We start from the raw sequence: 14,069 nt of genomic DNA on the forward strand, positions 1-14,069 counted from the left end.
TTTGTTCTAAAATCTAATATGGCAAAATTTTAATAATATTTTAAAAAACTTAGGTTGGCTTTTTAAAATTATGGCTTGTATAGGGTGAGTCACTACCAATACATACAAAATACAATAAATACTATTGATAATGTTTTTCTTCACTGAGAAGCATTTTAAAAATATTTGACATCCCTTCCCCGATATATTCAAATCTGTAAGTTTAATCACACAAAACTGGAACAAGGAGAGGATGCCTGGACATATAAATATTAAGTTGCTCTCATTTTTTACTTCCTGAAAAAGTCTACTTGCCAGTTTGATATTTTTAAAAGTTTATGAATATTTCACACTCCTTTGGGAAGCTATTAAGAAAAAAAATCCCGCTATAATTCACAAAGACAATTTTAAAAGTTGCCAAGTGCTTACACAGCAGAGGGTGTGGAACATACTGGGTTAGTAAATGTTTGCCGAATTGAAGAGAATTCTGACTGAAACGAGCTTACAAATTTTCCCCACTCTTAGAGCAATTTACTGAAAGAATGGATTAAAACACTGCAAAATGAGGAATGAAAGTTGTTGATTAGGCATTACACATGAAACCAGGAAGAGGGGAAGCGCCTCCTTTAATCTGCACACTGAGAAGGTAACCCAAACATGCTAACTGAATGTGTTCATGGAGATTTAAGAGATTTAATTATTCCCGCTGCATGGAGGGAATGATCAACCTAAATGGGGGGAATAAGGAGAAGAATGAGTGGAATAAACAGGGGGCAAGGTGATCAGTTATTACTTTTTTCAATTTCTAAAGAAATTTCAAATCTACAGAAAAATTGTGAGAATACAGTGAACACTCCTCTAACCTTCACCTAAATTCACCAACTGTCAAAATAGGACATGTTTGCTTTCCTTCTTTTCACCTATATACAAACACATGCAAACTTTCATTTTGGCTGAACCATTTGAGAGTAATTTGTAAATATTTCATCCCTAAGTATTTCAGCGTGTATCTCCTAAATATAAGGATTGTCTCCTATGTCACCACATTACAAATTCAAGCTTAGGAAAATTAACATTGATGAAATACTTTCTATCTGATATATAAGTATATATTCCAATTTTCCAAACTGATACAATATTGTCTTATGTATCTTTTTTTCAGTCTAAGATCCAGTCAAGGATCACATGCTACATTTAGTTATTATGCTGTTACTATGTTGTTTCACATACAAAATAAGTTCTTCAGTCTAGTCTCTTTTAACACAAAGCCTGTCCCTGCTTTTTGTTGTTCATAAAATTAACACTTTTGAAGAGTCCAGGCCAATTATGTGGTAGAATGCCCTTTTATTTGGATTTGTTGGATTGTTTCCTCATTAAAGTCAGGTTAAACATTTTTGACAGAACGCTATACATAGTTTGAGTCTTCAGTGCTTTATTCATAGCAGGAGGCACATGATGTCAGTCTGTCCCATACCAATGATATGTTTGATCTCTTGGTTATGTTGGTGTCCACCAGGTATCTTTAACATAAAGTATCTTTTCTCCTTTCAAATAGTAAGTACTCTGTGACATGTTTTGAAATTGCGTGAATATCTTTTTCTACAATAATCTTTCACCCAGTGACTACAGAATATGCTGATAATGGTGACTTTTCTAATTCAGTATTATTTCTACATTTTTTAGATGATATTCTTCTCTAAGGAAAAGCTTTTCCTTCTCCAGAAAAGAAAGGGAAATTATAACAAGTTAAAAATAATTTTTTAATGGGCTCACAGATTTTTGTCTTCTACTCAATGTAATCCATTATTATTACCATTCATTTTGAGGCTCACAAAGTCCCATATTTGGTCAGTGGGCACCAATTCAAAATGCCTCCCATGTTCTCTTGGTATTTCTCCACCCATTTCTGAACACTGCCTTATTTTCTGTTACTTATTATTTTACCAGCATAAACAATGCAGAAATAATAATTATGTACATGTGTATACTCCATAGTAACTTTGTTCTTTCTCTGCTCCAGACCTAGAATCAACCATTTCTCCAATGAGAATCAGGTTCCTTTTAATAAAGAATAGCATTTAGAAAATGAGATCTGGGGGGCACCTGGGTGGCTCAGCTGGTTAAGCGACTGCCTTCAGCTCAGGTCATGATCCTGGAGTCCCAGGATCGAGTCCCGCATCAGGCTCCCTGCTCAGCAGGGAGTCTGCTTCTCCCTCTGATCCTCTCATGTTCTCTGTCTCTCATTCTTTCTCTCTCAAATAAATAAATAAAATCTTTAAAAAAAAAAAGAAAATGAGATCTGGGCACTAGTACTTACTTCTACTAGTGCTGTCATATAATTTTTATTTTTTTTTTTAAAGATTTTATTTATTTATTTTTAGAGAGAGAGAAAGGGAGAGAGAGAGAGAGCATGTGCGAGCAGGGGGGAGGGCAGAAGGAGAGGGAGAGAATCCCAAGTAGACTCCAAGCTGAGCACGCAGCCAAAGGTGGGGCTCGATCTGAGATCATGACCTGAGCTGAAATCAAGAGTTGGATGCTCAACTGACTAAGCCACCCAGGTGCCCCTTGAATAAAAATCTTAACATGATAAGAAAGTTAAAGTAAAAAAAAAAAAAAAAAAATCTAAAAGGCATTCTCCAAAAACCTTATTCTCTTCCCTACTCCTTCCATCTCTTTGTGCCCATGCTTCAGTAAGTAGCCAACTTCATCTTCTCGAGTTTCTTTATGCAAAAAGCAGATATGGTATGTATGTGTGTAAACATGTATATGTACCTATGCACAGAGAAGGCAGTATGCTATCTGTATTTTTTAACCTTGCCTTTTTTCACTTACCAATATGTCTTGGAAAACATCAATTCACAAGAATATTTGGCATTCTTTTTTTATAGTTACATAATACTCAACTGAATGGATGTAATATTGTTTATCCAATCACCTATGAATAAACTCTTATTTCTATTATTTTACTATTATAAATAAGGTGGAAACAATAATCTTGTGTATCTTCAGAGTAAACAGATTGCTGAACCAAGCACGAATCTCCTTATGTATGTATTGTATTATATGTAATGTTACCTAATTCTCAGATTCCTTATGGGTTGCACCATTTTGTACACCTACCAGCAATCTATGAGTGTCTACTTCCCTATGGCCTGGACAACAAAATGTGCTATGAAGCTTTTGAATATTTGACAATCCATTTTTGGGGAAATGGGCCCATTAATTTTATAGTCTGAAACTATTTAAGTAATTTGCTGTTCAACTGAACTACCATGAAAACTTAAAACATCCAAACCTGACTGCCTTATAACTAAGATTATATATCTATCTACATATACACATTTTGTGTGTGTGTGTGTGTGTGTGTGTCTTTTAGAAAGTACGGATTCTAAAAAAATGGAACAGTACAATCAGAAATACAACATTTAATATTGTGATTTGATGAAGGTCATTTATTCTTAGATGATGACATAGCTCCCATACTTGTTACCTCAGAGGTAAAGTGAATACTGGAAAATTCTACTCATTCATGCAAAGCAAAGGTAATACATTAACCATTTTGATAAAAGCATGAGTAATTTACTCATGCATTAAGCGAAGTAAATAGAGCACACAGTGGCTTAAATAGTTGATATAACTTCATATTCTAGAATTAGTTTCTACATTATTCCTCCAGTAATAACTATAAGGACAACAATCACAATCATGGTAATGATGGCACTTACTATGTCAAGCCTATTCTAGGTGCTCTACAAATGTTACCTCATTTGACCCTTACCACAATCTTGTGAAGTAGGTACTCTTATTTCCATTTTACAGATGAGAAAACAGAGATAATAAGTAACCACCCATGGCCATAAAGTCAGTAAATGGTGGAGCATGAATTCTAATCCAGATGGTCTGATTCCAGAGCCGGGACTCAACTATTTTATTATAGAACCTCTACTGTTTCATTACATTATACTAAAGAGAAAAGCTAAGGACTTAAAATAGTTTAATAGTAATAAATAAAACTATTTTTTTCAAATACTTTTTTAGCTGAATAAATTTTGAGTTAGGAACAAGTATTCTAAAATTAAATCAAGGAAAATAATTAGCAACCAAAACTAAGTTATTAATCCATGATTCATACAAGGTTTGCTACTAGTCACATAAAATGTATATGAAATTCATGCTTTTTATATAAAGCTGATGAAATTAGCAATGAATACCCTCAATTTATCAGGGGCTCTGGCCATGTTCCTCGTTGCAGCATCATTACCAACGACCACTGACTTACCTCATCTGGGAAAAGATGCAATCTCTGCATCAGAGTTCTTCTGTGAAGGTTTTTTGGCAGCATGCCATAAATAGCTAGTTTCACAATCTGAAAAACAGATATATGTAGGACTCAACAAGAAAAATCTGATTTGGGATATAAGAAGGCAACCACATTTAGAGATAGTGGTGAAAACAAGTGGGCTAAGACTCAACAAAAATGAAAGAAATTAGGACCTAAGTAGATATATGTGACAGCAACAGCAAAGGAATTGTCATTATTTTGTGCATTACTATTTTCTTTAGGCTCTATTTGCTTTAATTTAGTTTTAAAGGAAAGGACAATAGGGAAAGATTAAAAATAATCTACATATGTACTGATGTTAGCTAGAATAAGAAGAAATTCTCTAAGCTTGTACAAGAAACTACGGCTCAAATAATCTGTCACATACTGAATATAGCAGAACCCAGGGAGGCCTTAAATCCTGTGTCCTCCAGGTAGATCAGGAGGTCTCAAATTCATAAAGTAAGCATGACCATACAGTTTTGAGAATGACTCGTAGGTCACAAATCTACAACAATGTTAACATTGTTAACTGCGTCACATTTGTTGTCTTGTTTATCATGCTGAGTCTCATTTCACACATGAGAAAACAGATTTAATGAGGTTAAAGAACTCTCCCAATTTCATATATCTAACTTGGTGGTGCTGTAATGCAAACCAGGCAGTGGTCTTCCTCCCAGAATAGACATATAGTACATGCAATCACACCTATAATGTGTTTCTCTCTGTCACCTCTCAAGAAGACAAAAAGTCCCTTCTCTCTACCATACCCATTCCCAAGATAGCAAACTAACCTTGCCGTGATTTACTTTTTCTTTTTTAAGATTATCCTCTTTGTTGGTCTGAATGTGATTTGATATCCTTTATCAAGAGAAGGTCACACAGTGTCACCCTGTGTTCCATAATCTCCTGGGGGCCTGCTGGCATCTAGTATATACAAATACACTGCGAGGTCTTCATAAAGCTGCTGATAGGGACATTTGGAGGGCTGCATCAATTTTTACCATCTGTACACATAATCCAAGAATATGACTTGACATATATTAAAGTTAGTAGGAAGGGAAGAATGAAGGGGGGAAATCGGAGGGGGAGACGAACCATGAGAGACTATGGACTCTGAGAAACAAACTGAGGGTTCTAGAGGGGAGGAGGGTGGCGGGCTGCATTAGCCCGGTGATGGGTATTAAAGAGGGCACGTACTGAATGGAGCACTGGGTGTTATACGCAAACAATGAATCATGGAACACTACATCAAAAACTAATGATGAAATGTATGGTGATTAACATAACATAATAAAATAAAATTAAAAAAAAAACCACTAAAACTATACATGTTAGAACAGTGTTGCACTATAAGAGGATTTCCTGTATCTTTAATTTTCTCATCAAAAAAACCAAACAAACAAAAAAAACCCTTACTACATACCCAAGCTAATGGCATCCCATATATATTTTCCAGTTTTAGTGCTATTAATACTCTATGTTCTAGAGATTTTAATAGAGATTTCTATTGTTAAAATTAAAAGCAATTAAAAATTCAGTTAACTCAGCCACACAAGCCACATTATAAGTGGCCAATTGCCACATATGGCTAGTGGCTACCATGTTTGACAGGGCAGACATAGAACATCATGACAGAAATTTCTATTGGACAGCATTGATGTAGATACTTGTCCTTAAAAATTTTAATTTTTAGAAGTCTTAAGCAGAAATTGACAGTGTTAAGACTACTGAGCATCTTTTCTGGATAAGCTAGTCATTATAACCTCTGAATATCCCAAAATAGCAATTTTATTGTTATGGTAGGGTTATATGGCATTTAGGGTTCATGCTCTTAAAAAAATATAGTTGTAGTCACTTGAATTAACAAGTTGGTTTTTTAAAACTTGCCCTATTAAAACATGCAAACATAGAGTCAAATTAGAGAAAGCTAGAAAGTGTAGAAAGATTTTAAGCCGACAGGGGAGAGAAAAAGGCAGACATACAAACAATATACGCCCCAAATAATAGAACACAATGTGTGCATGCAATCAAGTAATTATAGCTGCATAGGCTTAAGCATAAGTTCTAAGGAATTCAGAAAGTGAGAGAATAAAGCGAGGTTAATAAATATTAAAGAGCTTCCACATCTGAAAACCAGGGCATGTGCCCATTTGTTTCACACAAAATAACTTTATTAACTATGGGGGTGGGGGCGGAGATAAGAAAGGAACCATGTTAGAAAAAAATGTAAGGACAAAGAGGTGGGACATCTGGTTGGCTAAGTCAGAAGCACATGTAACTCTTGAACTTGGGGTCGTGAGTTCAGGCCCCACATTGGGTGTAGAGATTATTTAAATAAATAAAAACTTAAAAAACAATGTAAGGACAAAGAAACTATTAATAAAACTAAAATATATGATAGAGGGATAAGGAAAGGCTGAATTAACACATTTATATGAGTTTACAAATAATCTGTGTAATTATAAAAATATTTTGAAATATTTAATAACCTACTAATAACTATTTAAATGTATTAATTAATGTATTTTACAAACAATATTCCAGGACTGTACTAATTATCAGAAACAAATTCTCTTACAAGCCCATACACCAAATACTGATAAGCAAATTACGTCTGCAGGCAGAAGACCTACTGTTCCAGACAAACACGTTATTTGATTTGAAGTAAAATAACTGAACTCTTCCTTAACAAGCTATTCTTTTTCAAAATACAAAGTCAAAATTAAGACTTAAAAAAAAAATTAACATTATTTAAATGACATAATAATTCAAATGGATTTAACTTTGAACTATTTTCTAGGCCTTCATTAAACATTTTCTAATGTGTTTTAATATTTGTTTATAAAACATAACTTGAAACAGCTTCTACAAATGTTATCTATTGCCAAATCCTTCTAAGTTATAAAGTTGGGACTACACTGCCTCCCAGTGTATAGTGAGCACGCCTGCCTGAATAACACAGAAATTTAAATCTTAAAAATATCTGTCAAATATTAAAACTACAATTTGTTGTAGCACTTATAGTACATATTATCAGCAGTCCTTATAACTTTTTAATACCATTACATGCAATCCATATAAATAGTCAAAACAGGATATTTTATTTGACCTGTAATAGTCTAAAAACATGTTTTGAAACAGAACGTTAAATATTTCTTAAGCAATCTCTGAGCACATTTTTGTAAAACACCTATAAATGATAAGAAGTAAAAATAAATGGTAAAGCACGGAACTTCCAAATGTTATGTCAGAACTTACTATAATAAAATATGTCCCTCTCCCTCACCTCTAAGGAAGTTTTAGGCAGTATTACACCAAACAAATGATTGTATCCTGACAATAGGTATCTATTTTTATTCACCACTGTAGGGAAATTAAAAAAAGAACGTCTCCACAGCATAACACTTTGTTCATTTATGAATGTATTTAGGTATAAAGCTAAAATAGTTCATAATGGGGAAAATGTTATTATCTATTCTATGAGTCTAGTTCAAAGACTGAGTTATAAAGAATTAAGGAAGGAAAAATAAAATTGTGAAATGGCAACAGGAGATTTTGTTTTTAGCAATATTGACCGCTAATATTTAGATTAGAAATTTCTAGTATATAACTCAAATGATAAAGAAATAAATATTAATGAAATTAATAATACTGTTTTAAAAAATCTTTTCTAAAGCATGGAAGCAACTAGAGGCCAGAAGTAGGAGAAAGTAGTACAAAAAAGAGTCCTAAGGCTGGCATTTGCCCAGAGGGTATCAGCTTAGTGCAGGGCTTGGATTTCAAAGGACTACCTCTTTTTTGGTCAGGAAGTAGGATCAAAGACTTCCTCATAAACCTAGATTTTCAACAGAAGTCAATATCCAGGGTATAGAGTGGGGAAATTAAAAAATAAAAATCTTTCCTGATAGGAAACTAGAACCATGAGCCTGACTGCAGAAGGCCTCGAGGCCCCAAATTCACCCTTTTTAAAATGGGGATCAAAACCCAGAAATCTATAAAGTATAGCTTAAAGAGGTCTTAGGTTGGTATAGCCCCATGCACCTATCAGAAGCTAAGCCAATCTTTTTTTTTTTTTAAGATTTATTTATTTTAGAGAAAGAGAGAGAGAGTGCGTGCAAGAGAAGGGGGGAAGGGCAGAGGGAGAGGGAGAGAGAATCTCAAGCAGACTCCCACTGAAGGCAAAGCCCGACGTGGGGCTCAATCTCACAACCCTGAGATCATGACATGAACGGAAACCAAGAGTCAGGCACTTAACTTTAAGCCACCAGGTGCCCCTGCTAAGCAAATTTTTATGAAGAAATCCACTTTGAAGATATAGGTCTCAAAGAATTCTCAGTGATGAAGTTTCAAGGTACATGAGCTTATCAAGTATCCTGAGCAGAAACAATATATTACAGATCCACAAAGACCAAAAATATTAGAATCAGATATAAACACTAAGAATTATGTTTACTAGGCTTAAAAAAATAAGAAGGAACCAAAGTATGACAAAGAAACAGAAAAACTATCAAAACTGACCAGCAAACTTGAAAAAAAAGACAAACAGTAAATCTTCAAAAAAAATATATTATAATTCAAATCAGAAACTCAATAAAAGGATTGATCAGATGAGACATAGGTAAAAAGATAATTAGAGAACTAGAACACAGACATAAAGAAATTATTGACAATGCAGCACAGACAGGGAGACATAAAATATTAAAGAGAGCTAATGAATCATGTACAATGAAATGAGACAATCTACTGTAAATATAATCAGATTTCCAAAGGGAAAGAACAGATAAAGAATAAAAGGACCAATATTTAAAAGATGTAAGAGCTGACAAATTTTCAGAACTGAAGATACCAGTCCTCAAGCAAAATAAATAACAAGACTTGAATAGAAACAGGAAAACCAACGCCAAAGGAAAGATCTCAAAAGCATCCAAAAAGAAGACAAAATACATACAAAGAAATATTAAACTGACATGTGATTTATCAATAGCAGTAACAGAAACTAAAATCTGTTTGAACAATAGCTTCAAACAGGTGAGAGAGAAAAATAGTTATCCTAGAATTGCATATACTGAATAAGCAAAACTAACTTTCAAGAAAGAAGGCAAAAATAAAGAGTTTCAGACAAAAATGAGTTTACTATTAAGAGAATGTTATGATAGGAATGTCAAAAGAAGTATTTCGAGAAGGAAATTAATCCCAAAGGAAGGCTGTTATCTGAAAGGATTTATAAGCAAAGAGAATCATAAAAAATCAGTAACTAGGTAAAACAATAACAAGAATGTTGAATTGGAAGGGTTTTGAAAACTGTTGAATAGAGAAAGAATCGTAACTGTGAGGGAGAGAAGGTGTTAAAAATCTTCTAAGGACCTTGATTTGATCTGGAGGAAAATAAAGATATTGATTAATCTTAGACTTCTAATAAATAAACTCAATCCAAAAGAAGGCAAGAAAGAAAGAGGGGAAAAATTAAAATAAAATCTAGTTTAAGTGTAAAGTAAAATGACATTTCAGGCAAACACTATCAAAAGAAGACTGATGCAGCTTATTAATATAAAAAAATACACCTGGAGTTAAAAAGCATTATTGGAGATAAAAAGGGCCAAGTACATACGCTGATTAATTCTTAGGAATAGTATAATTCCAAACTTAAATTCATCTAACATTAAATCTTCAAAACATACAAAGCAAAAACTGCTAGAACTACAGGGAAAAAACAAATCCACAATTGAGAATGTAACATAACTCTTTCAGGTAATCAATAAATGAAATGAACAAAAAAAGGTAAGACTTTTGATTGGAACAACATACTTTGCATATTTGATATAATGGATATATAAACATACATAGATACAAACAACGCTCTCTCTCCCAAGATGTTTTTGTGAACATATCATATTCTAGGTAATCAGGCTGGTATCAAGTAATTAAAAAGAAAAGCAACAGAACTGTTTGGCTACGTGAAAAACATAGTAAATAGTATTTAGAAAATATATAGATTTGAATAATAATGGGTTAATACTTATCAAAACTTGTGAGACAGTTAAAACGCAGAATTTATAGCCTTGCATGCTAGCTACATTAGAAGAGAAGCAAGACTGGAAAAACAGTTTCTGAACCAGTCTTTCCACAGATGACAAATAATAAAAAATACAATAAACTTACCGCTACTGGATCCTTCTGGTGAAGTTGAGCAGCTGTTACTTGTTTAAATCCACCTGGATAGCTGTGAAAAGAAGCAAAGACATTAAAACTGGGAGTAGGCTATGATATAGTATCTTGAAATGAATGTTTTATAATATGAAAACTATTTTTATTATGAAATTATTGTTTTAGGAAACTATGCTGTTCATTAGGATGTCTTAAAAAAAATTAAGTAGTAACCTATGCTATTTGAAATGCTGTTCTTTTTAAGTGGTCAACTATCATTGTTTCATAAAAGTTCCACATCTTGGAAAATTCATGGCATAATTATCTTTCAAGGGAATTTAAAGTTTTCATTCATTCATTCATTATGGGGTAGTTTATCATGCTTGAATTAAGAAAGAAAAAGCAATGAGCCAATATGCTTCACATTTCCTGCCAAGTCAGAATGTCTGTATAGCCTAGGGGTCAAGTTTGGGGAAAATAGTGGTAGACCACTTTGGTTCTAAAGTCAAGTTCATACTCTGAAGAGGGGATGGTCCTGTTTCCTACTAACAATTGGTAAAAGACCACTAAGAGTTATACGCTGGTCTTAAGTAATAAAATATTTCACTGAATTCATATAAAAAATATATAAAATGGATAGAGGTTAAAAACTATATATATATACATATACACACACACACACACACACAGACACACACACACACACGTATATGGGATACATATATATTTGGGATCGTACTGGTGGCAGCTTAGTAACTTGGATGCCCCATATCCCAGTCTAGAATCTAGGCTTGCCAGTGGCTACCAGTATAGTATTAGTTAACTCATTTTACCTTTTTATATGAGTTTATTCACATAAGAAAATGATACTATCTGCTCTATCTACCTCTCAAGATTTTTACAAGAGTCAAATGAGAAAATGTTTGTGAAACTGCTTAAGAAATTTAAAACAAAAACAATATACAGATGTGAGGTTTCATTATGCTGAATGGATAAATATAGCCCAAATGATTTCTGAGGAAGGGGAAAAGAAAACATAAACTCAGTGCACTCTGCAAAAGAAGTTTACCTAAAATGTGATTCCTTTCATAAGTTTCATAAGTTTCTTTCGACAAGACTTGAAAACATTTGAAAGAACCACACTTCAGGAATAAAATTGAAGAAGCAGATTTAGAAGTTTGCTGAGAAAGATGGATAATTTTCAAAGTGATACTCTTGCATTTGTTTCAAGGAATTTCAGTTTCAGAAAAAGAAATACCTGTCTAGACTTCAATTCCTGTATTCATTCTCTCCATGGAAAAAAGTACTTTACACCTTCTACGCTAAAGATCACTTCTCTGTTTTCAACACTGGGATGCCAAATTCTAAAGCACAATACCATTTACGTTTTATTTCAGGAGAATCTGGAGAGAGAGCATAAAATTCTGAGTAGACGAATGACTTGCATAGTGTAATAAATAGTCAGTTCATTTTTACTGGTGAGAAAGTAATTACACTTCTTCCTCCAGGGATAGCCTGAATGGAAGAGAAGAAACTTTGTTTTAACTGTTCGTCAAATTTTTTTCAATTCAAATTAATTCAGTAAATACTGAATGCCTATTGTGCTGAGTGCTGGGGATATACAATAAATATAACGGTATCCTGTCCACAGGAAAAATGACTAAGTGAATTCTACTGAGGCATCTAACAGTAGGCTGTATTTCCAACTCATATCAATACATTTTAGATGACTGAACAGTTAGAGTCAAAGTTCAAGGTGCACACATACACATCTCGCCTGACCTCTAAAACTATGAGAAGCGAATGTTTATGAAATATTTAGATGAGAAAAGATTTTCTGAGACTGGAAAACACAGAAGAAATTACAAGGGAAAAGAGAGATTTAATTATATAAAAGTTAAATAACCATACAACAAAGGATATAAAGAAAATTCGTAAAAAGTAAACTAATAGTGGATTAATATTCTTAATAGATAAAATACGCAGAGAAGGTGCTAAGGAAGGCATTGATACCTTATTATAAGGCACATGTAAACAATCAGATGCCCATCGAAGTAGCAGAATCTTATTATTAAATCATTTTTATGGCAGTATTGTGTCAGCAGTTTTACAACAGGCATTCTTATGCACTCCTAGTGCAATATTACAGTAATATTTAGAAATACTCTTAAAAGACCTATTATCATCCCTTTGATCTTGAAATTCGTTACATTTCTAGTTTTATTTTAGATTACCCTATATATTGAAAAAGCCTAATGGATAAAGATGTTTTTGGGGCTCTTTATGAAATTAAAAATTTTAATTTTAAAAAATAGAACAATCATTATATATGCAAATCATATTGTGTACTACTACACAGTGACTAACAATAATATTTATAAAAAAGCTTTCTGGGAATTTTATATAAAGTGAAAAAGGATGTAAACTTGTGTATGTATTAAAATGTTTAGTCCACAAGATGAAAAATGATTTTTAGTTCCTTCTTTACATTTTTCTGCATTTTCTAAAATTATCATGTATTAACATTTTTACAACTAGAGAGTTAAATTTTGAATACATAATGTAACAGTGTTATGAGCATAATAAGAGTGGTACCTCCAGTGAGGTGAAGGAACAAAGGGAAGAGTCAAGAGAAACAGAAACAAAAAGTGACTAACCCTATGGGGGATGACGAAATAGGGAAGGCCTTCCAGAAGAGGTGATATCTGAGTCAGGGTTTAATGGATAAATGTGAGAATTCTTGAGAAACACTCCTGTGAAGGAGAATAACACATGCAAAGGCAGAGAGGCAAGAAATAGCAATACGTTGGCTAAAATGAAGGATTCTGAAGCAGAAGGGATAGCTGGGTACCAACAATTTACAACAGTTTAGATTTTCATCCATAGATAGGAGAGCTTTACTGAAGAGGACACCACCAGCAGAGGGTACATTACACTAGCTGTTCGCTACTGGCAGTGCTATTATTTTCCTTCATCTGCAGTATCACTACAGATATTATTGCTACAGTAATTACTGTAGCATTTTGTGTCAATACTTCCCCTTTACGCTTTTATCACATTATGTTATCCTGACTTTTTATATTTCCTTCCCCCATTATCTCTAAATTTTATAGAACTTGGTTTATCTGTAGAGATTTCCTAATAGTAGAAATTACTAAAGCCGTATGTGAACTTATTTGGGCATTTATATGGGCAAAGGATGGCTAATGGAAGCAAAAAAGTTATTCCCAGCATTTGAGACCTACTTAGGGGGGGTATTAAAGTCTGCTTGTCTAAGACAAAGGTGTACTTGGAAATAAAATAGTAATTTTATTCAAGAATGAAAGGTCAACTTTTTTTTTACAGATCGATTTATTTATTTATTTTAGAGAGACAGAGAGCATGAGCGGGGAGAGGGGTAAAAGGAGAGAGAGAATCTCAAGCAGACTCCCCACTGAGCATGCAGCCCTATGCGGGGCTTGATCCCAGGACCCTGAGATCAGAACCTGAGCTGAAATCAAGAGTCAGCCGCTTAACTGACTGAGCCACCCAGGAACCCATGAAAGGTCAACATTTTTAACCACATGGTTGAACAGCAGCATGTCTAAGAAAGACTTGGGAGTTTTAGCTGATCATGAACTAG

The 14,069-nt window shown here is 33.6% G+C and overlaps 1 protein-coding gene across 2 annotated transcripts in view; it reads right to left on the reverse strand.

The window, feature by feature from the left end:
- Positions 1 to 14,069, reverse strand: part of MRPL13 (mitochondrial ribosomal protein L13) — a 47,216-nt gene that overhangs the window by 15,440 nt on the left and 17,707 nt on the right. For both annotated transcript variants that reach the window (XM_032415798.1, XM_032415799.1), the window contains exons 4-5: positions 10,463 to 10,523; positions 4,259 to 4,345 (exon numbers count right to left, since the gene is read on the reverse strand). In XM_032415798.1, the coding sequence (XP_032271689.1) occupies positions 4,259 to 4,345; positions 10,463 to 10,523 (148 nt within the window). The remainder of the gene's footprint in view (positions 1 to 4,258; positions 4,346 to 10,462; positions 10,524 to 14,069) is intronic.

Source organism: Phoca vitulina, unplaced genomic scaffold (assembly GCF_004348235.1).
Source record: "Phoca vitulina isolate PV1807 unplaced genomic scaffold, GSC_HSeal_1.0 scaffold18, whole genome shotgun sequence".
NCBI classification, from domain to species: domain Eukaryota; kingdom Metazoa; phylum Chordata; class Mammalia; order Carnivora; family Phocidae; genus Phoca; species Phoca vitulina.